Source organism: Ramularia collo-cygni, assembly GCF_900074925.1.
Source record: "Ramularia collo-cygni strain URUG2 genome assembly, contig: RCC_scaffold02, whole genome shotgun sequence".
Classification (NCBI taxonomy): domain Eukaryota; kingdom Fungi; phylum Ascomycota; class Dothideomycetes; order Mycosphaerellales; family Mycosphaerellaceae; genus Ramularia; species Ramularia collo-cygni.
In genome coordinates this window covers 1,560,454-1,585,588 of record NW_019716256.1, presented here as the reverse complement: position 1 = coordinate 1,585,588, position 25,135 = coordinate 1,560,454, and the positions used below count along the sequence as shown (strand labels likewise).

The window sequence follows — 25,135 nt, the reverse complement described above, 5'->3', positions numbered from 1 at the left end:
CTGATCTGCCTGGCAAAAGCGTCCCGAAACAGTCTTCATCTGTTGTTGATCGAAGAGCTGGTCTATGCCAATCAAAAGTCAGCGTGAAACGGAGAGTGCACACAAGACAACATTGAAGGGAGCGCATTTGGCTGTGGTTCTATGCTGTATACATCGTCCTGTTGGTTACACCGACACTCTATCGAATCGCAGCCCCTTGCCAACATCTCCAAAGCTCGCAAACCACGAATCCGAGAAATAATTCCGCCTTGCGCGCCACGGGTTGGCATCCAAGTTCATTGGAAACTGCCCATCCATCACAGCCTTCTTGATGTAGGTCGAGTTGAGGTTCAGCGCCTCCATATCCGGTGGCTTCTGATTGTCGGTCTCGGAATCTCCCATCAAAGGAGTAGTGCTCGTCATACCCTTGCGTTCCATCTGCTTCACGATACGGACGAACAGCCGCGCTGTAGCATCCGATCCAAGTGTCCAGCTTGCATTCGTGTATCCCAGGAAGAAGGCCAGGTTGGGAACATCCTGCAGCATGGAGCCTCGCCAGAGATATTTGTCTCCGACAATGACACGCTCACCATCAACTGATAGCGTGGCATTCCCACACATCTGTACCTTCAATCCTGTGGCGGTCACGATGACATCTGCGGGGATGTACTCTCCGGACTTCAATATGATGCCCTCGGCTGTCACTTCTTCGATATGTCCAGTTGCTACGGATGCCTTGCCACTTCGAAGAGCTGCGAAGAAATCTCCATTGGGTGTGACACACATCCGCTGGTCCCACGGGTTGTATTTTGGCGTGAAATGTGGATCGACTGGGATATTGGGCGGTAGTTCTCTCTCTGTGGCTTTTCGCAAAAGTCTCTTGGCGGAGCCCGGGAAAGCTCGACAGAAGTAGTAGAATGCGTACGTGAGGGTCAACGTGCGAAGGCGGATGAGCGAGTGTGCCCAGCTGGCGGGAAGGACCGATCGAAGGATGTTATTGATAGTGTTGGCAGTAGGCAGGTTGATGAAGTATCCCGGACTGCGCTGGAGCATTGTAACATGAGCTGCGCCAGTTTCATGCATAGCCGGGAGAAGTGTGACAGCTGTGGCTCCACTGCCGACGATGACAACCTTCTTGTCCGCGTAGGCAAGGTCCTAAAGCGAAGTATGGGAGGTAAGCAATTGTCTTGAATGACGAAAAGCTGCATGGAGAGTTTGAGACATGCTCTACGACCCCATACTTCATTATGACTTACCTCAGGCCAGAATTGTGGGTGTACAACTTCGCCTTTGAATTGCTCGATTCCAGGAATCTCTGCGGGCAAGGCCTGTGAAATGTAAGTATTATGTTCATTTATGTTCATTTCAAGACTGTCGAGCGAGCTAACCTTCTTGTAGTCGTAATAGCCAGTGCTCATGATCACGAAACGAGCCCAGAAGACCTTGTTCTCTTTGCCATCGACATTGATATTAATCTTCCACTTTTGAAGCTCAGAAGACCAGTCCAGACTCTCCACGGCATGATGATATTTGATATGTTTGTCAATACCATGACGATTGGCAACACCTTGGAGGTAATCCAGGATCATAGGAGCTGGGGCAATACTCTTGTCCTCTCGCCACGGATCAAATTGGAAGCCAAAAGTGTACAAGTCCGAATCAGATCTGATGCCTGGGTATTTGAACAAAGACCACGTGCCGCCCAATTCATGGCGAGACTCAAAGATTGTGTAAGAGTAGTTTGGTAGGGCTTCTTGAATGCGGTATCCGGCGTTGATACCTGAGAGACCTGCTCCTATTACGGCGACGTCGATTTCCTGTTGAGTTCCGGCCATAGCTGCTGCTTGTTTCTCGCGATCAAGTTGACAGAATTTTGGAGCTTCTGGCTTTATCACTTATGTATCTTGTGGGACAAGCGGGTATTCGGACTCGTCACAGACCGAGGCCACACATTCACAAACCCTCGGGGGCGATGTGGTGAAAGGAAAGGAACTTCGCTCACAGCGATTCGTCAATCTGAGATCGGACGCTAACCCGATATGGAAGAGAACGCGATGCGATGACCACGCGCTCGTACTCGCATGCCTACATATTGTTCGATGCATTGTTTCATCGCAGCCCAGGCGTACTCACCGAGGTAGATTGTAGTTGCAAAACAGATGCTCATGATTCGAAAAGCTCTGAAGAGCATGTATCCATTGTTCCTCTTCATGTTGTAGATATATCCATCCGGAATATCGACGGTGCGTTACCTTACTAGCTCGTAAATAAAGTATTGTGCTATCCATTTCGGGCGACTTCTGCTTTCACTCCCAATACTTCACGTGTCTCCATGTGAAAGCAAAATATCATCACTCGATTGCACTGGTCAGCCCGCCATGTGAAGAATGCCACCCAGAAATATACTTCTTTGCTTCGATGCCTTCGGGACGCTCTTCCGACCCCGACAGCCAATCGCTCAACAATATGGAGAGGTGGCACGCTCTCTCGGTCTCGCCAACATCAAAAATGAAGACGTCAATAAATCCTTCAAGGCAGGTATGTAGTTCATCCTGGTGCTTGTCAACCCGAACTGATGAAGTTGCAGCATTCAAACAAGAATCCAAACAGAATCCGAACTATGGAAAACAGAATGGCCTGAATGCCGAGAAATGGTGGTCAAGGATCATAGTGAATACTTTCACTCCCTTGATACCTGCAGGTCAAAAACTTCCCGAGGAGCTCGTTCCCAAACTCCTACACCGCTTCTGGTCCAAAGAAGGCTACGTACTATATCCTGACGTGTTGCCACTGTTGCAGCAGCTCCGGAAAGCACATAGATATGGAAATGCTAGGGTAGTAGTTGGTGTCATAACCAATTCCGATGATAGGGTGCCTGATATACTGACCTCGCTGGGAATGAAAGTCAGTCCTCTGCGGTTTCCTGTGAATCAGAAATTGGAATCGAGGGATGAATACGATATCGACTTTGCGGTCATGTCGTATGATGTCGGTTTTGAGAAGCCTGATGCGAGAATGTTTGAGGCGGGGAAAACTATGCTAGAAGCTGTGATTGGCGGGAGTATTGAAGATGCCAAGGAGTGGAGGAAAATTTATGTGGGAGATGAGTATGCAAAGGATGTTGTGGGTGCAGTTGAGGCGGGTTGGAATGCTGTGCTGGTAGAGCGAGACAATGATGCAGATCGCCATGGGGTGAAATGGCTCGAAGGAGAGCCAACAAAAAGTCTCTACGAAGTCTTTGAGACGGAAAAAGCCGTAGGATTCTGCAGTCTTGGGCGGCTTGCGCAGTGGTTGCCAGGGGGAAGGAGAATTGAGAACTGAGCAAATGTTGTTTGATTTCGAGATATCCAGCGACTACGGCGTTTCTCCCAGCGACAACCAGTACGACTTACTCACTCCGCAGCAGAGCAAGGATATCTGCCAGCCTCAAACGGTTCTTACCGCCCCATCCTTCAGCTCCATCCGCCACCGCTGGTCGAACCTTGGCGTACCAGCTCCAAGTTCGATTGTCTAGCTCATTTGGACCCAATTTCGATGCCCATGAGTCGTACAGCAATTYGAGCGCACGGAGAAGCTTGCCCAGGTTGGCTTCTTTTTCTGCAGCTCTAGCCACCGCTGTGCCTTTCTTCGCAGGTGCAGCAGCATCTTTGGGAGGAGCAGTGTCGAAAGCTTTCATGATGTATGCTCTCGCAGACTGTGGGGTGTGGACCGGTAGATTGCTGTTCGTTCCAACTCCACCTTGCCTGGAGGTACCACTATCAGACTTCTTCAGCGCCTCCAGATCCAGACCCCACAACGCAGGCTTCAGCTCCGGTGACTCTGCATCGCCACCGACCTCATCCTCCTGCTTGACCCCATCAGTGGCATTGCTGTCGACTTCTCTCTTGATAGGACCATCTTCCTCCCACTCATAACCCCATCGCCTCAAAACTTTGATCTCCTTGCCCGCCACCGTAACTGACGGCTGACCCTCGCCGAACCCTTCCTCCTCTGCACTTTTTCCCCCTTCAATGCCAAGATATATGGCCCTTGACTTACTCGTGACGCTCACATAGGCTTGAGCCAAACTCAATCTACTGGATAGTGGCTGTTCTGGCATGGTGTATTTCAACGACACGACCAGAAATGCTAGCACGAGTGGCGCACGATTCGTAAAGAGTACAACATCCTTCAATTCGCTTTCTTTCGATTCACACGATGGTAGTCGCAGAGAGCCCTCCAAGTCCGCTGGCGCATGTGGCTGTGCTGAGAAAAGACTCTCATCTCGCGACTTCTTCTTGAGAGGAGCCGCTGCACCCTCGTCGTCGCCTGCTGCTCGTTTCTTAGAGACTCGCTTTGCGGCAGATATTATCTGTTTGCAGACTTTGGAATCTTCGAAGATGAGCTCTAGATCTTTGGGTTTTGCTTTTGCGATTGCTTCTGGCGTTGAAAGATTTGCTGTTTGTAAAGGGTGGACTTTGGCCATGGCTGTTGCGAGTGGGACTTTGGCATCTTGGGAGAGGAAGCGGAGAAGAGCTTGGAGGTTAGCTGCGGTGGTCATTTTGTTTTGATCATATGGTATGGATGGCTAATGGTCATCGTTTGCTAAGTGTAATGTTGATTGATTGATGCATTGTTGATGTCTTGTTGATGCATTGAGGTCGGGCTAGGTTCGCGTCCCAGCAGTTTTGCGCCATGACGAAGACTCAAAATGCTCTCCAATCCCGCGACATCACCTTCTCCGTCCCATGCTATTATCATCGGATCAAACGAACCCCACCGCGAACATAACCGGATGGCGACCAGCACACTACTATGAGACGCGTCCCAAGAGACGGGGCTTATATTCTGCCTCCAATGGTGTCTGATCATGCTTGGTCACCTTTGGGTTGAACAGCCTCCGCTGACTCCAGGACGGCCCCTTCAGCACTTGCTTCGCTCTTCACGAGCAATGAGGAAGTGTACAGTCCCACCCTCATGCATGGCCGTCACCTTTGATCCTCATGCCCCGATTCAGTAGCTGCAGGACATATTCGTCCATCCCGTGTGTTGATGTCCGGCTTCAAACGAATTACATTGCAGCACGTAGCGTACAGGACGAGGTCTCTTCACGGACCTCGAATGACCTCTGAGCATAGAGGATCTTGACAATAATTTTCTCGCGCCCAAATTCGAACAACTGATAGTCGCCATCTCTGACCGCATCAACCAACGGGACTGCGACCCCAGCACTCCTCTCGGACAAGAAGCGTTGAATCGGATCTCTCTTGGTCTTGAGGCAGTTTTCGGAGATGGTATCCCCAATTTCTATATCCTGGCCGGAGCTAATGGGTACTTTGTCAACCATTTCCAAGTTCAAACCCAATGCTTTCTCTACAGTAAGGAATACGTCAACTCCAAGCAGCTACAGTCTTTCTGTATTTGGAGCTTGGCATGAAAGACGCAGACCCTGGGCTATATCACTTTGAACAAGGCATTGCGCTTGAGCCTTCCATCGAAGACCAAAAGATCCACAACGAACTGGGATATGCGTGGGAAGCTTTCGTCTTGAGAGGTGGGATAGATACTTGCGAGTACTTACATCCGAACCTGCCTGTAGCGCAGGTGATGACATCGCGAGGAGTTCTGAATATCTGAGGCCCCCATCGCCTCGAGCATCCGGCCGTAAAGAAAGGCCTGGCTTCGCTGCACAGGAGTCGTGGCTACTTTCACTCTTTGGATAGACCTCCTGGTCACCTGGTTCTACATCGCGAAATGTCTCTGCCACGAACTCTGCCACGCCCTTAATCTCGCGAGGTTCGGACGAAGTGGCTGTGAACCGATCTTTGAAGATCAACGGTTTAATGAATTGGGAAATGCGTTTGAGGCTTTCACTTTTGGTGGATCATACTCGTATGTGGTTCCTAGTGTGCGGTCGAATGGTTTGGTGCCAGCGCCGGAGGGGGCGATTAGGACAAAGGAGGGGGTTTTAATCTTGATAGTTCCGGCCGATTCTGATATTATTACACCGACGAGGTCGGTGTGGTATGTTGGTGAAGATTGGTTGTCATCTTTGTTCACAGATGCGTTTTGGACGAAGAGGCCTTGGCCAGAAGTTGATGGGCTGGTGCCGCAAACAGTGTTTTTCAAGACCATGTCGATCGATGACTTCGTTGTTATATAATATACTCGAGCGACCCCGACTGAGCTACCACGCAACATGATGGTATCGATGATGAGAGAGATTGGTATACAATTGGAGAGAATGTATTGAGAAGCTATGTAGGCTGCGAACAAGTGCAACGAGAGAAGACCTGTTCGCGAGTCAGCGGATGCAATCGGCCAAACATGGAGAGTGAGGTGTAGGATTAATGCGTGGCGGATCAGTTGAAAGATGAAAAGTCTAATACATAATAGCTTCAAGAGCCGGTAAAGGCTTCRGTTTTAGCATGGAATGTTTTTTAACATCATGCAAAATGGTGCGGGTGTGTAGGAGTGTCGAAGGCTTACCAAAAGGATAGAGAATTGTACGAGCGCACTCCTTGGCGACGCGATGTATGACTTACCTGGTGCAGCAAAGTCAGCATGATGAAGACAAGCCGGCGATGATGAGCGGAAGGATGAGAAGCAAGCGCGGAAGAAGTGGGTATATCAGGTAATCGAACCATTGTGTTCACTCATTATGTGATCGGTAACTGATTAAGACATATCATGTTTTTGTCATCAGGGAAACTCCCCCGAGCTGCTTGTGCTGCTTGTCGTTGTGCTTCCTTACCTCTTGCTGATTGGAAGAAGCTGGATTCCACCGCCAGCTTCTCCCTCCACCACTTCACCCTCTGCCCGCCGTCCACCGAGTGCCGATTGTCATAGGAGCAGCAGCCTGGTTGCAACCGTCAGCGATGGTTCATCTACGTCGATGCAATGTGTATGGAGAATTGCGGATGGGTCTCAATCAGCCAGTGCTTTGGCGGCACGGTCAATCACCACGGAAACCTTCTAGAGGCTCGTTGGTATGATAGGGGCGACAACGGATCATCATGTAAGACGAGGAAGGGAAGAGGAGGAGACGGAGTGAGATACATACCAGCAGAGGCGAGGCGATGTGGTGGTGTTGGTGGAGGATGAAGGTTGGTGAAGTGTGGGAAGTTTCGGCGAAGAGGTAGCAAAAAATCCAAGAGCTCGGACCCCACGGTCGCACCTGCCTGCTGACTGTCCGGCAGCTTCCGGCGCATCATAACATCAATCACAAGCTTCAACTTCCACAACCTCCAACGACAACTTTCTTGCCAGCCAACTTCATTCTTTGCCCCACCCCCCCCACACCCAATCACACGCTGCCAGTATGTCTGACAAGGAATTCGGAGGTAAATACCGTCATGATGTATTGGTGGTATAGGTAACATACTGACCCATTTCCAGGCAACGACGACCTCTCGCTGCCCAAAGGTACGCATTCCCCGAAGATAACTTCCCTGCCATTCCTCTGACTCCTCACAGCGACGGTACAAAAAATCATCAACGAGGTTCTCTCCACCAACCCTTCACTCGTCGGCGCAGATGGTCAGCCCGGTGGCATGACCTTCGCCAAAGAGACGCGCGACGTGCTCATTGACTGCTGCGTTGAGTTCATCACCATGTTGTCCTCCGAGGCCAACGAGATCGCCGAAAAGGACGCCAAAAAGACCATCGCATGCGAACACGTCACCAAAGCCTTGGCCGAGCTGGGATTTGAGGAGTATGTTCCGGAGCTGCGCAAGCAGGCTGACAGCTTCAAGCATGCTGCCGCGGTATGTGGTATGATTGAGATGGCCACGGAATGCTGGCTGATGATTCCCTCCAGCATCGTGAAAAGAAACAGACCAAGATCGAGCAGTCCGGCATGACCAGCGAGGAGTTGATCCGAGCCCAGGAGGAGTTGTTCAAGACCGCCGGTGACAAGTACAACGCTACAGAGCCGTAGAAGGGCATTGATAGTCAGAAAGACTCGAATCAGTACGGCGCCAAGGACAGTATCACGCAAAATAACGGCCCAGAGCGATTCATGGACGAAGACAGGGCGGACTTGATTCACGATGAGGCCGACCACCTTTTGCAGCATATTAACGGCCGGGGGAATGATGATGGCAATGATAATAACGATGTTATACGGCAGCCGGAGCGAGATGATGGGAGCGGAGATTTGGACCACGAACACGTCGAGGGGAGCATGGAAGGTAGAGGTGACGTGAACGCGGCAAGGGAGGAAGAAAATGTCGTTGAAGAGCGTCCATAGGATGCGAACTTCTCACGAGCGTCAACTAGCCCACGGCCAAACCATCCCACTGAGAGTTCTCCCCCCTCTTCGACTCCCATCGAGAATTGTCTGCTCCGTTCGACCCCCACCTCGAACACGCTTGATGCCAGATTTCTCGGGAAGAAATCGCAGGGAAAAACTCCCGGCGGTCGGCGAGGCATAGGCAGGCCAAAGGGAAGTCTCGGCAAAAAGGCCAAGGAGAGTCTTGCCAAGGCGAAGGCAGCGGCGGAGGCAGAGAGAGACCAAGAAGCCTTGCACGCACCCAGCACACCGTCACAGAGTGTGGCTCAACCCACTCAGATCACGCCTGAAAGCTTGCTTTCCTCTATCTCTTCGCCCTGGACGACACAGCAAAGGCTGTCCGCAAGTGATGCAGCTTTGCAAAGTTCCCCGAGCCCAAGAGTTGGAGGGAAGCCGAGAGACGCAATCGAGGTGGAGGATATTGATGATTTCTTGGCCTACTTTGATATACCCACAGACAGTGAAGGCGACGCGCGAAAGACGGGCGGCTTCTCCTGATGCGAACCACAATGGATCAGTTTTCCGTAGACACAGGGTATGTAGATATTATCAATGAATATTGGTTCTTATATGTCCCAAGCCAAGGTGGACTTCGATTAGGCAAGTACAACTGACATGCCGCCGTGCTTCGTGAATCCACACATGGACTAACCATCAACAGATTGCAATAGCTGTGCTGAGCGTACCACTGGTGGCCGATACTCTTTCGCTGCTCTGGTCAATCTGGATATGTGTTGCGATATCTGCCGCGTGGTTCCGGCGAGGAACTGAGATCCAAGGTTGTGGCGACAACGGTGACTCCCTCGTCCATGTCGTAGCCTCGCCTCGCGCCTCGATCGACCTATCCACCCATCGCCGCAATAGGTTTATCAATCTCCGGCACCTTCCTCGTCAACTAGCTCGTCATCCACACGGCAGTGAGGCCTTCGGGCAAGCATCTTTGGTACCTTTAAGCTATCACGTGCGAGGTCATCCTATCCAGGGGTTCGATCCGCTGGTTCTGTTGTTTCCTTCACCTGTCCTCAAAAGCTAAATTTCCTCGGCTGGGCTTATAGGCGAAATGATTTCCATTCTCTTTCCTTCTTCACGTTCCAGTCATTCGGTCTACTACATACAATTCTGCATTCTCGAAGAACTTCTTCCACAACTATACCAACACACATCCTCTTCACTAAATCAAATACTCCACGGCCTTTGAGATGTCTCCTTCAACCAAGCCTTGCGGAGATGGCGTTGATGGGAAGGGAAGGAAATGGGATGGCTTGGTCAGAGATCCGAAGACTGGCAAACCGCTGTACTGGGCGATGAACGGGCCGGAGTCTGACAACAAGGCTCCTCCAGTCGACGACGATGACGATGATGATGATAAGAATGGCAAGGAGAAAAAGCATTATCGTGGCGCCGTGAAGATAGATCCCGCTCTCAAGAAGAACAAGCAAAAGCGAAAGAGAGCGACATCTTCCTCGAGGGACCAAGCCTCCGAGCAATCCCGCAAGTTGCAGCGGGCGAAGTCTGACGGATCGCAGAGGGCGAAATCGGACGGGATACAGCGGGTGAAGTCTGACGGTAGTCTAGACGGGAAGACTGTGGGGGCTGCCGCGAACGAGTTGAGGGTCGCACAGGGAATGAAGCCGAGAGGACGCCCCAAGAAATCCAAGTCTGAGCTTGAGATGGAGGTCACGATCTCGCCCGATCCCGACGCTGCCATGGAGGACTCAGGCAACCAGGAGGTTGCTGGAGAGATGGGAAGCGCGGATCAACCGGAGGGACCATCTTACTTTGATGGTCCGCGGTCGGCGCTTCCCCTTGCGGATAACTTTGGCGAGGAATCTTCGCAGCCTTCTCACGCAAGTCAGGCTCCGCTTTCCTGGGCGGACACCATAGTTGTCCGCCCTTCGCAGCCTTCTCGCATAGGGTGGGCTCCGCTTGCCTCGGCCGGCAACTATGGCGAGGGCCCGTCGCAGCCTCCTCGCGCAAGGCAGAAGGGCGAACCGACGGTCGGCGGCCAAAGGAATTTGGAGAGGGAACAGAAGGGCAAGCCGAAAAGAGGGCGTCCGCTCGGCGTGAAGAACAAGCCGAGAATGCCCAAACCGCCTCCCGACGGTGGGAAGGACGACCCTGGCAATGGGGAGGGTGCTGGAGGGATAACGTAAATTGGGCATACGGAGAGTGGTCATTTTTCACAATTTGCGCTTGGTAGCGTAAGGGAGTTATTGATATTGATAGCATCAAAATTCATTTCGATAATAATTTCACCATCACACCCGCTTCAATTTCTCCAACAACTCCCCCATAGAATCCGCATAAACATCAAACTCCCCAAAAACCTCTCGGACACTATCATGTTCCTCAAAACTCAAATAAGCAGTTTTAAACCCAGCCTTCCTCGCAGCGATCAAATCCCACGCATGCGCAGCAACAAACCATCTCTCCCCATCCCCTTCCACCCCAACCCCTCTCGTCGTCAAATGTCTATGCGTATTCTCATAAACCCTCTTATCAGGTTTCGCGACTTGTAAATCATCACAACTTAACAAATGCTCCCCATCAATTTCCACATCCGCCAATTCATAATACTTCAAACTCGCTACTTTCCCTCCATTCGTCACAGCATACACATCCCATCCATCCCCTCTCAACCCCTCAAAACATTCCTTCAATCCCTCTCGTGGCTCCAGACGCTTCACAGCATTCATAATAGCTTCTACATCCTCATTGCTCACGGCAGAGATTGGGAGATCCGAAACCGCGCATGCTCGACGAAAGGTATGTTTGAGAATGCTGGCGATGGGCGTATATGATCCTACCATGGAAGTGTAGGTGAAATCTCTCTGCGCGGCGAAAAACCAACTGAAACAGAGAGTTTTGGGATCGATGCCGTGTTTGGAGAGAGCGGGACCGAGACGCGTGGAAATTACGCGGATGRCTCCGGAGAAGGTGAAGCAGGTTCCTAGGACGTCGAAGGAGGCGGATTTGGGCATTTTGGTGGGGATTATGGTTGATGGGAGTGGTTTTCTGGGATGAATTTATAAAAGATGGTCTGGGAGGTGAGGTGGTTGATGACGGGACGTTTTGGATGCAATTCTGACCAATCGATGTGGCTTATCTTTCTGGTTGGGTTGTTGACAAGGAGGTGAGGTTGTGCCGTCGCCGCGGCCGCTATTCATCTCATGGCCGCCGGCCTTGTGACGTAGTTGGAGCCGAGACCAGAGTCCCAGCCAGGTCGCAGATAATTGTTCGACCTCACTTCTCCAACCTCTCTAGCTGGCAGCATACGAACCTGCGGTCCAGCTGAAGCATGATCATAAGTGGTGTTGATTTGCAGCTGCGGACTTTGTCCTTCCAATCACAATGTCATGATGCTATGCGGTCTATATTTACAATCAAGGAATTATGCTGCTAATTCGCAACCATCTTGCACCAAATCTGTCAGTGCCTCGTGCGTTTCGTGTGTATGATACCCCATGTCTCCGAAGACTGCCCCGTGTACCAGACCAGATGCGATTCCATGCCGAACATATGTCGACACTATAATATTAATTCACCCCTCGAGACGCCTTGTTCATTGACCAGCAAATGGACTCTGCGACTCTGCGGTGATTGAGGACCCGAAGATGAAGTACCCGAGAACAAGGACCAAGAARATGGCACCACCAATCAGCGCATTAGCACGGGTGGGGTTTTCTTGACGCATGTTGCCGAATGTAACCTGGGCATCTCGCAGTCCGTTCTTTACGCCGTCCGCTCCAAGCTTGTACCATACCAGTCCGCCGAGAGCAATGGAGTAGCCGAAGAACTGCAGAGGGGATACGGGATCCAGGAAGATGACCATGGAAGCCACAACGAGCAGAATGTCCTTTAGCACTCCGGAAAGTGTGAGGACGACAGCAGAAGTCTTGCCAATCTAGGTGATTATTAGCGAAATGTTCAAGAATCAAAGGTGATGATCCATACCAGGAAGACCACGGAAACGTTCAGCATGAAAGCAACAGCTGCGTTTGCGATCAAGACAAAGACACCGACGCGGTAGATGTCATCCATGCCCATCTTTGGGAGCTCGATGAAAAGGGTGAAGAAACCGTTAATGGCAGCGCAGGCTGGTGCATAGTAGTAGAGTGAAACCAGAGGGTCCATCTTGAACTCTGGCGAGCTCAGAATACGCTGGACCATGACAAGTCGGACAGCCTCGAAGAAGATTCCAGCCAGCTGGATGAGGAAACCGAACATGACAAATTTGATCTCTCCGAAAGAGGCGATGATCACACCGACGACGATTGCGGAGACGTTGGCCAGTTTCCTCATATCGGGCGGGCTGATGGCAAAGGCCCAGGTTGCGAGGAGGGTGACGACTGCGTTCAGAGCCTGGAAATGTTAGATTTCGCAGCGTATCGGAGTTCGAACATCACCCACCTTGAGCATCTGAATGAAGGACACGCTCAAGTACAAATACGCCACATTGCCACAGATCAAACTGAAGCTGAAGAACAGGCCGATTGGGACAATTGCACGCATGTACAGCTGTGGGGTCATTGGGACTTTATGTCTGCCATCAAGGACCGTGGTGAATTTGGCCAGACCTTGAGTCATGACGGTTGCGAAGACCATGTGCCATGTTGTCAAGAAAAGAGGGAATTCTACACGGTTGGTAAGTCCACGTTGACTGCACTTCCAGGTCGATGAAACGCACTGAACTCGGCGCTGTGGAGCACCCATTTGTTGAAGATGATGACAGAAGAAGAAAGTCCGATCCAAAGTCTATGCAGACGTTTAGCAGGATTCCCTGGCAATATCAGGAGTGTATTGATTAGACGCACGCAATGTAAAAGGCCGGATGCAGCTCCTTGGTCGCTGCCTTGGCGACGGGTGGAGCCTCGCCGCCCTCGAGCGTACGCTCTTGCTCCGCCGACGGGCGCGTGTTCTCCTTGGAATCCATTTGGGAAGGGTGAATTCAGGAAGAGGCGATGAGAAAATGACAAGAAATGAGAAGGGAGTGGATGAAGAAGGGCAAGGTGGATGGACTCCCAGCGAGCGGCGTTGGAAAGGAGCAGAGATAAAAGTTGCTGAACGCGTGTGGCGTAGATCTTCGGGCTAAAGCCGGAGGGAAGCGATTCGTTGAGATTGAATCCCACGTCTTCTTCCACAACGCGACGCGCACCTCTCACGTCGGCTTCTGTCCGCTCGACCCTGGAAATCTTTCAGGAGCCAAGGTGAAACACACCTTTAACGTCATGCTTAATCTCCAGGCGGAGCCCGTCGATCTGGTTTCATACTGCAATGCATATTTTATCTATGTAAGTAATATCCGCCTCTTCCTCCTCCTCTCATCCTGCATACACATCCAAGTGCCAACGGCAGGAACATGTCATCTTCTGCATCCGATGCGAGGTAGGTGCGTGCGGAAGACCCATCTGCCATGTACAACGCCAAGAGGCAGAAAATGACACAATGATCCATGTCCGATCTACAACACCTTGGAATTGCAATCTCAGCCGTCCAAACCTACGACATGTCCCACTGTCCCACTGTCCACCACGCAACTAAACATACTCCGCGCAAACAGTCGGCCCGTGAAGATCCATGACTTCGGCAATGGTGACATTCGGCATAATCCCACAGACCCACAAAACATGTCCCAGCGTCGTCCAAGGCCCATTATCGCCCGAGTACTGTGTGAACTCCGGACCGGGAGGCGTCCAGCCATTTCCTCGATTGAATGCCTCGGACGGCGTATTCGCACCACTGACATCTTGAAGACGGGTTGCGTTGCGTTGCTGCCATGCCCAGAATAGTCGGTCCAGGTTGGTATCTGGACACCAGCATTAGCATCCATCTCCCTCACACCCAACTAACTTTTCAGGTGATGGTCGCGACTTACGATGGAGGAAAAAGATGGGATCTCCCGGAGCTGTCAAAGCATTCGCCATCTACTATCCAGTCAGTATTCCACTTCTTCATCTCTTGGTAAACTGTTCTTTCCAACCTACAACACCKCCCGTCCCATCATGTGCCGAAGCATGCACAAACCCCTCATAACACACATGCGCCTCTGCAAAAGTCGGACTCGCAACACACTCATCCACAAACCTCTGCGCCGAACCTCGAAAAGTCTCGGCATTGATCGATCTCGTCAAACAATATGGTGGTCCAACATTCCCATCTTGAGTAAAATGCAGCGTAAGGTTTCGAAAAGGTCCATCTTGAATGCAGCCATTCCCACCCGCTCCATTCCCTCCCACTCCAAGGTTCGCGTCCCAGACGGGTGATGAGAGGATACTATCCGCATCGACGGATATCTGCCAGTATCTAGAACAGAGTGAAACACACGTCAGCACCGCAACCCCACCAAAGAAAGACAGACAAATTGCATCGACAACTTACGGTACTCCACCCTGCCAATCACAGTGCCGATTCATCAACCTCTCATACGTCGTAACATAATACCTATGCCAAAATAAAAATTGACTCTGCAAGACAACAACCAAAAGTTTCTCAGCATGCATTCATCCCCCATCTAACCAACCAAAAATTTCATCAGACTTACAACGCCATGTATCCAATTCATATTCCTAATATGAGCATACTGTAATTCCTCCCAAATACTCTTCGCTCCAGGAATGCCATATTGCGGAGGAGTATTCATCAAGCATTGATCGGCTCTGATATATTTCGCCTTGTCTTCGGGACTCAACGATGTCCTACCGCAAAACCACCAATATTAGCTAGCAATTCAGAATCCGAAAAGAATAGTAATCCTCATATCGATGAACCCACCACGATCGTCTCTGCATTCTAGTATAGCAGCCCTGTTGTCCAACCACAGCTTGCATCGCCAGCGCAAAAGCGAGAATCAGAGATATGTTTGACATGGCGGGGAAGATGGACGTTGTCTCGAGAACTGTCTTGCTCGGAGAGATGGAACATGATTGCTGTGTGCACGTCTGTATGTATGTATTGTAGGTGGCAACAAGTGTATGTGTGCAAGTCAAGAAGATTCCGTCTGTAGATCTAGCGTTGAAGGGAGAGACGTCGGTGGGGGTTATGAAGCCATGGTTGATGGGTAGGGAATTTTTTGGTATTTGCGCTTATTATATAGATACATGGCCATTCTGCTTGGCTCAATTAGTTTCCCACACGCGGACAGGCCTGCGTGGGGGTTGTACCGGCTTTCTTATCAGCCAGATGGTGTGACACACCGATCAAAGGTATTTCTGCCCAAGTATTATTACAGATCTTCGCAGCATACGTATAGGAGATTCTAAGGACTGTCTGTGGTCTCCTGTGGACTGCTGAGGTCTATTCTGACAGGCGGTCGACGCTCGAGGAACATCGCATGATCTCTGTGTTGAGGTCAACGAGGTGAATGTTCTTGCGAACCGCGTGAGGTGGATTTGGTGGTGGCAAGGCATCGACGATATCGGCGTTGCCGTCGTCGGAATACGTAGGAACCGCTGTTCCCGAAAGGTCCAACTCGGTTGCGTTCGGGATGCCGTGGTGCTCCGGGACGCTAGATCGGATGGAGGTATTCCTGGAGGTCCCAAACAAGGGGCGAGGCATAAGCTAACGACATGCCCTCGCGCTTTTGCGGAGAGTAGCGTCAGGTGGCCTGTCCTGATCCATGCCATTGGGATACGCCACCGTAATGAGTCAAGAGCTCGTTGCGTATTGCTGACCTATGCACGATAGTGTCGGCAATCGTCATCTTCTTCGTCACTTGACGTGCGCAAATGATCTCATATGCCAAGACGCCGCTTCGAATCAAGACCTAGGAAACCAATTGTCTGGGTGGAAGATGATCGTCGAGAGCTGAGAGGCGAACCGGGTGTAAGATTATTATCGTCAGTCTGCGTTCCAGCCGTCAGGTTCAACGAAGGCATAGATGCTAGCCCAACGAAGGAAGCCTCGGATTGAGCAGAAATGGGAGATGCCAGCGGTGACGCGAGCGACAAAGGTGACGCAAATGGCAAGTCCAGATCAAGTGTCTGGGTCGAAGTGTGCTGAGACAAACTCGGGGGAGATGGGAACTTGACCACATTCTTGCCAGATGGCAAGCGATCGGGTATCAACTTCGGTGTTAAGAGCAATGCATCTGCCTCGTCAATCTGCGTTGTGGCTGTACGGAAGTCTCGTGGCGGCGGCGCAGGACTTCCTACTTGGGTCTCCATGGAGACTGCTCCTGGCGACGCCATAGGCGGTGGAGACACAGGCTCGGAGTCCTGAGTATTCGCGGACCCGGTTCGAGAAAGTACGGCTGGTGGTGTCAACAAGCCGTTCACTGCCGGGGAACTAGTCCGTGAGGCCAGGGATGTGGAACTCTGTTCGTCGGTCTGCGTGGACATGGAACGCGAGCTCGGCGGCGGCCGAATAGACCCTCCATCACGTCCTCCCGATGACAAGCTGGCATCAGATCGTATCGGAGACAGAGCATGTGGCTCAAAGAGGTCCGTCTGCGAAGAGGCGGACACCATTTGGGGACGAGGGGCCTCTGTGACCGCATCATCATCCAGTTTGGATCCTGGAGTAGCCGGCGAATACAATGGAGAATAGATGGGAGAGGCAAACTCTCCCGAAACGTACTTTGAGGTACGAGACTCTACTTCGGTGATCGCCCGAAGGACAGTAGGTCTCACGCCATGGCCGCTGTGAAAAGGTCCGGTTTGGGGTTGGGGTATATCTGTGACAGTGACTTCGTGTAGGATGTTGTCCTCGTCGCGATATGTCAATCTCGCCTCCGCAGGCTCAGAGGGTGGGTCGTGAGATATTTCAACTTTCTTTGGAAACCCGCTTACTTTCGATCGGTACAACAGCGCTGCCATGTCGGTCGCCTGATTTTTCAACTGATGATGTCTCGGGCGCCCGATGTCTATTGTCGTCGGCGCATTATCCCCGGCTATGTCGTCGTCGATCCTCGTCTCATCAATCCCTGCTTCATCAAGTCGTGGATCACCATGGTCATCGTTGCCGAGGAGGTTTTCCATGAATCGAGATTGGTTCCCAGTGGGCACAACATCCATGCCCTGGAAGTGGTCGATGGTATGTGATTTCTCGAGATCGAAGATCTCATCGGATATTTCTGCAACAGCGCCGTCTGCGGAGGCGCGGTCGACGGTGTAGAAGTTGTTGCCTCTCCGTAAAAGTCTTTTCTGTGTGGTTGAACCGCTGTTCGCTATTAAGTCGTCCGAGGAACCGTTGGAATCAGCGCCTGCACATCGCTGCACGATGCCAGTCACGGATGGCATGCAGGCACAAATAAGAGAAGTGCTGGCCTCAATGACACTCCACATGTAGACATTTTGAAAGTCCCATGTCACGTTCTGAATAAGCGTCAGCACATAGAACATCTCAGTCCACTGGGTCCACTTACACCATCTTTGAGCCGGACGAGGTACTGCAAGCGCACTACAGAAGTGACAGTGACCACGACACCCATGACGAACACTGACCACACGCCCGCCTTTTTCTGCCAAGGAATATCGAGTTTGCGAAGGCTGTGAATCTGTAGTTGGTCAATATCAGTAGCCGCGCTAGAGAGGGTGATGCTCAGGTCTGCTTACTGGCAAGAAGAAGACCACAAAGTTGAAAAAGATGTTGAGGCCGGCAAATGTGTACAGTAGCGGTTGGAGCTCAACGCAAGAAGATGGTCCGCCGGTGAAGATATTCCACACGGAGGCTATTGGCCAGCATTGAAAAATCAACGCGAGGTCGAAAGCAAGTACGGTTGCTGCCAAAAAGGCGACCACTATCCAGCATTGGATGCGCAGCGCTTTCTTCATCGAATCTATCGTCCATATCCGCAGGTACAGCAGGACGACTGCAATCTTGGAGAGTATGACGACTGACTGGAATAGTATACCACCGATGTAGGACCACTAGTAGAAAGAGTCAGCTTGAATCTCGCCCGGACCGTTCGCTATGGCACACCTTCAAGACCTCAGATATACGGCTGGTGGTAAGTAGATAAGTGTCTTGCCCCAGACCATTCTTGGTCGCGAATTCCAGACCGACGTGCAGAGCAATCGTAACAGCGAAGGATAAGGCCACTACGAAGTCGTCCGAGCGGAAGCCACTACCATTCAGCAGTCGGGTCCGTGATACCACTCGTAGTCCAACAAAGATAGTACCTATTGCGAGGAAAGCCCAATTGACGCCGCGGGAGATGTTTGCTCTGCTCCGGATTGGCAATCCGCAGGTCTGGTTCTGGTGGTCAGCTCGTTTCTGCCTTGCTTATCGGGAGCATTACCTCTGCTTGAAACCTGGTAGCAACTGCGAGAAATCAGCCAATGTCGGTTTCTGTGAATTCAGATCCTGCGTACCTAGCCAGTCTTCGGGTCTRCAACCATCTTCGATACACGAAGCAAAACCTGTCGTGATGCTGCTGCTCTCGCAAAAGCAAGAGGAGTCCACTTGACAGCTTGCCGGAAGAAGTACATTGTCGATACAGACGGTCTGGGTGCACGTTCAGCCGACAACTCTCCCAACAGGTAGTGGAAAGGACATACCGCGCAGGCTGGCAGCTCCTGCAATGCCGTTGTATTCAAAGTACGAGATCGAAAACCTTCGGATATCAAGTTGGCGCTTGCGCACGGCGTGAGAAGCGCCGCGGTGAGGAAGTACCTCATGTTTGACAAACAAGTGATCACATACGCTGCAGATTCACAACTCCGCGCGAAGAGCGAAGCAGTCCCTATTATTTGACGATGCAGGTCCACATCTTGTGGCGTATTGTCACCGACTCATGCCATCGAAAAGTATAGCACTCTCCGAGTTAAGCGACTAGTGAACGTGTCGCTCGGGGCCCAAGGGCCAAGAGCAAGGGCCGTCCGCATCGTGCACGCAGTATCAAGCAAAGCGGAGCTCGCATCCCGGACCATAGCGCTGTTAAGTCATGAGAAGAAGTCAACGTCTGGTTGGTTTCTGGTTGATCGTGCGGATGTGGTCGTTCCTGACTCGTGGCTGATATGCGAACTGCATCATCGTGCAGCATGGCAGCTAAGGTTCCGGTGCTGGCGAGTCAGCATTTACTATCGGTATATGTGAGCTCGGACTTTGATACTGCGAGTTGGCCAGCCAGCCTCTCAATGTCAGCCTCTTGCCATGGTTATCGCGAACCGTTCGTGCGAAGAGACGTTGTGCTGTATGTAAATCGAGTCTCCAACCTCGCCTTCATGACTCGTATATCAGCGATTGATCTGCAACCGAGAGCGTTGCACTCGCGTGTCGCGGATAGTGTGCACGCAACGCAGGTGGAAATCAGACGCCAAAATTCTCCAGCAATTCATATTTCTTACCAGAACGATGGACATCTGTCTTCGAGCTTTCGGAATGTTCACCACGACCRTCCCAATGCGAAACAGCAGCAGAGTAGCGACACTCAATATGCCAGCTCCATGACACAGCAGCTGCGGAAGGGACCTGACGGTGCTAGCAAGCATAAATACCCATTGGGGTACACGGCACATCATTAACAAAATCGAGTCTCATCGGATATGGCGAGGCTCCGCAGTCCGTACGGCGGGGAAAGCAAGCGGTCGCCATCGTATAGTTTTTAATACTTCCGTCCGGCTTCGGCTTGGGAAATTACTGCAGGAGAAAAGGGTCGTGGCATTCGCCCTGGTAGGGCGATGGTATCCGTAAGCACATGGCCGCTCGTGATGGGCGCCAGTGGCAATAGAGTAGCCTTCGCGATCTCGGTTGCGTGGTGGGAGGCGCACACATCGGACGCCCGTCACAGGTCATTCATTTTCATTCGGGCGTGCCAAAGCATGAATTGGCAGATTTCCCCAGAGCCGTGACGATGGAGGCGTCTTGCAGACATCGCGGAGGGAAAGAGACCTGTTGACGGCATGTGGGAAGGAAGACGCGTGACGCGTGAGAAAGTGCCAAGAAACTTAGGCGCAATCTGCAGTCGCTGTTCCAAACTGTGAAACGACCTCTCCTCCTTCTGCTTCCCCTCACAACTTGATTTCATCGAATGTAATCATTCCACACTCATACATACAGGCCATGGCGGAACTGATTCGGGCTTTCCACGGGAATGACCTTGACACTGTCGGAGCCACCTCCTCAGGCTTGTTACAGCATTATCCGAAGCATTAGCCGCTTTGGTACGTCGTGAGGGGAAGGTCTCATCATCAAGGAGGGAGGCACTTTCCAAGGTTCCAAGAGTCAGCCATGCCGCCAGGGTATGCTCGTAAAGAATTGCTAAGCTACGACTATAATGTAAGGGCTGTTCACTCTCAACTCTTCTCTCGAGTCAAGCCTGTTGGCGCGGGGAGAATCCCCCAAAGCTGACCAACTAAGGTACTTTTGCAACAGCCTCCATCAATTGAGGCGTAGGCTGCAGAACAACTGTGTTCACTTTGGCATCTCGGCCTTTTGACTGCCCGGAGCCCATCAGGTGGTGCAGGTGGCCAAGACATCTCATGCGAGTCCGTCCAATCGACGGTAGAGGCCAAGGTGGATCATGCATTTGTCCGGCGGATGGAACCCTAGACGAGCTGCGGATGACCCTTTTCGAGCAGAACCGCAGTTCGAAGCGCAAAGGGACTGTTGAAACAGACGTTGAGCGGAATTTCCCCGTGGGGACCCCGTTCTGCCAATGCTCGGCCAAGCCAGTTCAAAGGTCTTGTGAACCGCCGGCTTCACGCTATGTGAGGAAGAAACGCAGCCAAGATGCTTGATCTCTTAACGCAACCCACTTGTCGAGCACGACCCCGACTATGGCGCAGACAGCGCAGCACAATGCTGCGCGAAATGATATGGCTGATTGATCTGCCGCAGCGTTGTTGCGCCGCTCACCATCAAAGCTCGGGTATCTTTCTGCGAGAACCAGTCGTGTGTCGAGCCCACCGTACTACTACAATTGGAGAAGCTGCGGCATGAATGCACCAGGATCTTGGTATTGCGGAGAAGTGTAGAACCGCCAAACGTATAAGTTGTAGAGTGTTTTTCCCTTGCAAAAAGTCGCCGCTTTTGTTACTCCCATCAGCTCTCCCTCAGCTCTCCTCCGCATTCCCAGCATGGCGCACAGTCCCCATCGTAGCGATGCTGACAGCCTCAGCACGAATGAGAAGAATGGCGGAGTGATCCATCACGTCGAGGAAGCCGCAGCACGCATGAACAAGGGAGTCACGGACGAGGAACGAGCATGGCTTGCCAATATCGACCCCAAAGAACAAGACCGCATCTATCACAAAGTCGATCGCCGTGTCGTCCCGATGTTGGCTTTGCTATACTTGATTGCCCATCTCGATAGAGCGAATATCGGTAATGCGAAGATTGAGTAGGTTTCCAACCAACCGCACCATTTCGGATGCTGGGAACGAAGTCTGATGTTGAGTAGGGGCCTTGAGGCGAGTTTGAACATGACTGGTAACGACTACAACATTGCTCTTGTGGTGTTCTTCATCCCATACGTGAGTCTGAGTAACTTCAAACAAACGATTCTCTCTGACTGAGATATACCAGATCCTGTGTGAAGTTCCATCCAGTATGCAACATACAACGCTTCCTGTGGATGGCTTCATCACTAACCATGTGAACTGGCAGACATGCTTCTATCCAAGTTCACGCGCCCTAGCTACTACATTGGAATCCTCGTGACCTGCTGGTAAGGCCGCATAGAAGCTCTCTCGCAAACAAAGTCCAGTGCATGCTAACGGATCGATCATTACAGGGGAATCGTCATGACACTATCAGGAATCACACATTCTTTCGCAGGTCTATGCGTAACGAGATTCCTCATCGGGTATGAAAAGCCAAACGCAACCTGAGAAGAACCACTGACTGATGATTGCAGTTTCTTCGAATCTGGGTTCTTCCCAGGCGCAATGTGGCTCGTCTCACAATGGTACCCTCCACAGAAAACCCAGACTCGCATGGCCTGCTTTTACCTCTCCAGTGCCCTTTCCGGAGCCTTCTCCGGAATGCTCGCGGCAGGAATAGCACAGCTCGACGGCGTCGCAGGTCTTCGAGGATGGCGTTGTAAGTGTGAAGAACTTCGTACGACTACCCAATACTGACTCGACTACCAAAAAACAGGGATCTTCCTCCTGGAAGGAATACTCTCCGTAGCAATCGGCGCCTCATGCTTCTTCCTCATGGCAGACTCCCCATCAAAAGCCTCATGGCTCACCCCCGAAGAAGCCAAATTCCTCAACCTCTCCCACCTAGCCTACCGCGGCGTGCGAACAAACACCAAGACCACCGAGAAGAAACCTCGAATAAACTGGGCAATCCTCAAACAAGTCACCAGCGACTGGCAACTCTACCTCCAAGCCATAGTATTCTGGTCCAACTGTGTCCCCAACTACGGCCTAAAATTCACCATGCCAACAATCATCAAATCCATGGGCTTCACATCCACAACCGCACAACTCCTAACCGCTCCACCTTATGTCTGCGGCGCAATTTCCGCAGTCGTCTCCGCCCTCTTCGCAGACCGCCTCTCCTGGCGCATGCCATTCATCGTCGGCCCACAAATCCTCCTCGTCATCTCTTTCTCCACTCTCTTCTCTTTCGCCGCGGAAATCAAAAATAATATCGCCCTCTGCTATGTCATGGTCTGTGTCGCTTGCGTAGGTCTCTATCCCATAATTCCAGGAAATAATTCCTGGACGATTAATAATCTCGCCGGAGCGGAGAAGAGGGCTACGGGGATTGCTTTTATGATTATGATTGGGAATAGCGGTGGGATTGCTGGTTCGTTTATTTTCTTGCAGAGTGAAGCTCCGAGATATCCGACTGGTTTTGGAAGTTCGCTGGGTTTTGCTTGTGCGGGTCTTTGTGCTGCGTTTTTGTTGGAGTTTCTTTATTGGGCGCATAATAGGAGGAATGAGCATTTGACGGAAGAGGCTGCTATTGCGCAGTATGGGGAGGAGGAATTGGAGAGGTTGGGGGATAAGTCGCCGCTCTTCAAATATGCTTTGTAGGGGTGAGGGACGCAGTAGTTCATCTACATGAAAGTGTGGTTGGGATCTGGTGAGAAAGAAGAGGTTGGAGAAATTATCAAAATGCATAATTCTCGGGGCTTCCCACCTGGGCCAGTAGAGGTACCTACCGAGTAGACAATCACGAGGGAAGCAAATATATTTATGGAACAGACCTGTGCATCAGTCGCTCCGGATTGCCAGTAGAAAGGCAAGCACAACATATGAATATCCTAGGTCCTACAATTCAACTGCACTTCAATCACCCAGCTCAGGGCTTGAGGAGCAGTCGCCATTCGTGGTGGACAGCATTCATGGTGGACATATTTCTCAAGCTGTGTCCTTCATTCAGCCTCATGGCCAGCCCGCTCCCCCGCTCTTTCCGGAGGCGGCAAGCGAAGGACGCTACGCACAAAGTGCTCTGAACGACTAAGCTTTGCAGCAATATGGCAGGGTTCAAGACCTTGTGCCTGGTGTGAGCGGATTGTCTCTTGCTCCTCCTTGCTCCACGGCCTTCTATTGCATCCAAGTCGGGACATTTTGGTGACGACGGAGCGGTAGGCGCGATTGAGGAATCGGGCAATGTATCGATTTGAAGCTCCCATTTCAACAAGATGCTGGAGCGATTCGACCTCTGCTGGGGTGAATCGACGGAGGGTGCGTGGTTGGGATGCCTTTGATTTGAGTTCTTCCAGCACTTTGAGCAAGCGTTGAGACCAGTCTTGGACACTTTGCCCTGGTCGCATCGCTACGTCGAGTCCGAAGAGGACGCGATGAACGTTGTGTGCTGCCCTACCTAGCCGCCGAGCTATGGCTGCGGACCCGACTCCCTGCTGGTACAGCTCGAGAAGGTGGATACGCTCCGAGGGAGTGAGTCGAACCCAACGTGAGCCGGCAGAGGCATCCGCTGGTGCTTCATGTTCCTTGGATGCCTTGCCGTCTGTTTGCCCGCTGAGCTTGTAGTACCATTGCAGTTTTATACTGAGAATTGAGCGGTGGGGCGGCGGCATGCGGCGAGCGATTTCCGGCCACGTGAAGCCCGCGGCTCTCAACTCCTTCAGTCGTTCGATTTCCTCGTTCGTCCAGAATCYCCCTGCTGCTGCTGCTGATGATGTTGTTGTTGTGGGTGGCGAGGGTGGGCTCTGCACCGGCGCAGGGCTGCTCGCTCGAGAATTGTGCCAGCAGTTCCACACCATCTCCTTCGTCACATTGAACTTTCTGGCAACGCGATCTTGATTCACGCCCGCGTCGACGAGACGCAGCACCTCTGCCTTTTCGGCCTCGGAGAACATCTTTGGTGCATTTTGGGGTGGATGGCGCTGCCGTACTTGGCGTGCCTCGATGGCAATCTGTTCTCCCCCATAACCCTGATTCAGCCTCTGCATGCGTTTCATTGCGCAGACCGCATTACGATCCCCGATTTGGATCTGCCTGTATTTCAACCCCGCCTTCCGACACTCGAGCAGCACGGCATCTTCCTCGACTGTCCATCTGCGGTGTTTCGCTCGGGGCGCGCGCGAGGCGGGGGTGGGAGTGGGAGTGGGAGAGAGGGTAGAGCTACGGCGGACCAGGCTTGTGGGAGAGAGRGGCGCTGGGCGGCGTGTCGGGGTCTGCGGGCGGCGTGTTGGTGTCGGCGGGAGGCATGTCGGGGTCGGCGAGAGGCATGCAGGTGTCCACCGTGGTTTGCTCCCGTACCCAACACCACTGCCACGAGCGGTGCCAATGCTCCGCGTGATGATGGCTCGCATTCCGGATGGCCCTCCCAGATCTCCCCACTTCCCTGACTTTCTCTACGCAAGCTGTAGCCTCATCTGCGTCATTGCTCTGACTCCCAACATACTTTAATTCATGTTGTTGGTGATGTTTGGATGGTTGGATGTTTGGACGGACTCATCTCCGACAAATCCCACGCGTTAGGTTTCCTTCGAATGACGCGTCATACCCAGGGACTTGCTCAACA

General features: G+C 51.9%; 12 protein-coding genes; 4 read left to right on the top strand and 8 right to left on the bottom strand.

Annotated features, from left to right (window-relative positions):
* Positions 1-165: 165 nt before the first annotated feature.
* RCC_02160 (related to flavin-binding monooxygenase) lies at positions 166-1,814 on the bottom strand (the record flags this gene model as incomplete). XM_023767443.1 has 3 exons in its annotated part: positions 166-1,134; positions 1,236-1,307; positions 1,368-1,814. The coding sequence occupies 3 exons, from the start codon at positions 1,812-1,814 to the stop codon at positions 166-168; spliced, it is 1,488 nt and encodes a 495-aa protein (XP_023623211.1).
* Positions 1,815-2,366: 552 nt separating this feature from the next.
* On the top strand, positions 2,367-3,300 carry RCC_02159 (uncharacterized protein; the record flags this gene model as incomplete). XM_023767442.1 has 2 exons in its annotated part: positions 2,367-2,517; positions 2,567-3,300. The coding sequence occupies 2 exons, from the start codon at positions 2,367-2,369 to the stop codon at positions 3,298-3,300; spliced, it is 885 nt and encodes a 294-aa protein (XP_023623210.1).
* Positions 3,301-3,367: 67 nt separating this feature from the next.
* On the bottom strand, positions 3,368-4,519 carry RCC_02158 (uncharacterized protein; the record flags this gene model as incomplete). The annotated part of the gene is made up of 1 exon (XM_023767441.1): positions 3,368-4,519. One exon carries the CDS (start codon positions 4,517-4,519, stop codon positions 3,368-3,370), a length of 1,152 nt encoding a protein of 383 aa, XP_023623209.1.
* A 1,696-nt stretch (positions 4,520-6,215) lies between these two features.
* RCC_02157 (uncharacterized protein) lies at positions 6,216-7,169 on the bottom strand (the record flags this gene model as incomplete). XM_023767440.1 has 4 exons in its annotated part: positions 6,216-6,251; positions 6,448-6,503; positions 6,713-6,817; positions 7,022-7,169. 4 exons carry the CDS (start codon positions 7,167-7,169, stop codon positions 6,216-6,218), a joined length of 345 nt encoding a protein of 114 aa, XP_023623208.1.
* A 110-nt stretch (positions 7,170-7,279) lies between these two features.
* Positions 7,280-7,897, top strand: RCC_02156 (probable CBF/NF-Y family transcription factor; the record flags this gene model as incomplete). XM_023767439.1 has 4 exons in its annotated part: positions 7,280-7,301; positions 7,357-7,383; positions 7,435-7,724; positions 7,778-7,897. The coding sequence occupies 4 exons, from the start codon at positions 7,280-7,282 to the stop codon at positions 7,895-7,897; spliced, it is 459 nt and encodes a 152-aa protein (XP_023623207.1).
* Positions 7,898-9,450: 1,553 nt separating this feature from the next.
* Positions 9,451-10,404, top strand: RCC_02155 (uncharacterized protein; the record flags this gene model as incomplete). The annotated part of the gene is made up of 1 exon (XM_023767438.1): positions 9,451-10,404. The coding sequence occupies one exon, from the start codon at positions 9,451-9,453 to the stop codon at positions 10,402-10,404; it is 954 nt and encodes a 317-aa protein (XP_023623206.1).
* A 105-nt stretch (positions 10,405-10,509) lies between these two features.
* RCC_02154 (related to 2-haloalkanoic acid dehalogenase) lies at positions 10,510-11,232 on the bottom strand (the record flags this gene model as incomplete). The annotated part of the gene is made up of 1 exon (XM_023767437.1): positions 10,510-11,232. One exon carries the CDS (start codon positions 11,230-11,232, stop codon positions 10,510-10,512), a length of 723 nt encoding a protein of 240 aa, XP_023623205.1.
* Positions 11,233-11,813: 581 nt separating this feature from the next.
* On the bottom strand, positions 11,814-13,184 carry RCC_02153 (related to glucose-6-phosphate/phosphate and phosphoenolpyruvate/phosphate antiporter; the record flags this gene model as incomplete). XM_023767436.1 has 5 exons in its annotated part: positions 11,814-12,155; positions 12,206-12,613; positions 12,662-12,885; positions 12,939-13,006; positions 13,066-13,184. The coding sequence occupies 5 exons, from the start codon at positions 13,182-13,184 to the stop codon at positions 11,814-11,816; spliced, it is 1,161 nt and encodes a 386-aa protein (XP_023623204.1).
* A 604-nt stretch (positions 13,185-13,788) lies between these two features.
* On the bottom strand, positions 13,789-15,039 carry RCC_02152 (uncharacterized protein; the record flags this gene model as incomplete). XM_023767435.1 has 6 exons in its annotated part: positions 13,789-14,057; positions 14,127-14,175; positions 14,236-14,554; positions 14,630-14,715; positions 14,793-14,946; positions 15,023-15,039. 6 exons carry the CDS (start codon positions 15,037-15,039, stop codon positions 13,789-13,791), a joined length of 894 nt encoding a protein of 297 aa, XP_023623203.1.
* A 942-nt stretch (positions 15,040-15,981) lies between these two features.
* Positions 15,982-18,867, bottom strand: RCC_02151 (uncharacterized protein; the record flags this gene model as incomplete). XM_023767434.1 has 7 exons in its annotated part: positions 15,982-17,562; positions 17,613-17,744; positions 17,803-18,117; positions 18,170-18,439; positions 18,489-18,511; positions 18,562-18,694; positions 18,748-18,867. The coding sequence occupies 7 exons, from the start codon at positions 18,865-18,867 to the stop codon at positions 15,982-15,984; spliced, it is 2,574 nt and encodes an 857-aa protein (XP_023623202.1).
* Positions 18,868-21,267: 2,400 nt separating this feature from the next.
* Positions 21,268-23,178, top strand: RCC_02150 (related to permease of the major facilitator superfamily; the record flags this gene model as incomplete). XM_023767433.1 has 7 exons in its annotated part: positions 21,268-21,530; positions 21,591-21,663; positions 21,716-21,737; positions 21,797-21,857; positions 21,924-21,995; positions 22,047-22,231; positions 22,289-23,178. The coding sequence occupies 7 exons, from the start codon at positions 21,268-21,270 to the stop codon at positions 23,176-23,178; spliced, it is 1,566 nt and encodes a 521-aa protein (XP_023623201.1).
* A 341-nt stretch (positions 23,179-23,519) lies between these two features.
* On the bottom strand, positions 23,520-24,923 carry RCC_02149 (uncharacterized protein; the record flags this gene model as incomplete). Its single annotated transcript, XM_023767432.1, has 1 exon — positions 23,520-24,923. One exon carries the CDS (start codon positions 24,921-24,923, stop codon positions 23,520-23,522), a length of 1,404 nt encoding a protein of 467 aa, XP_023623200.1.
* Between the last annotated feature and the right edge of the window lie 212 nt (positions 24,924-25,135).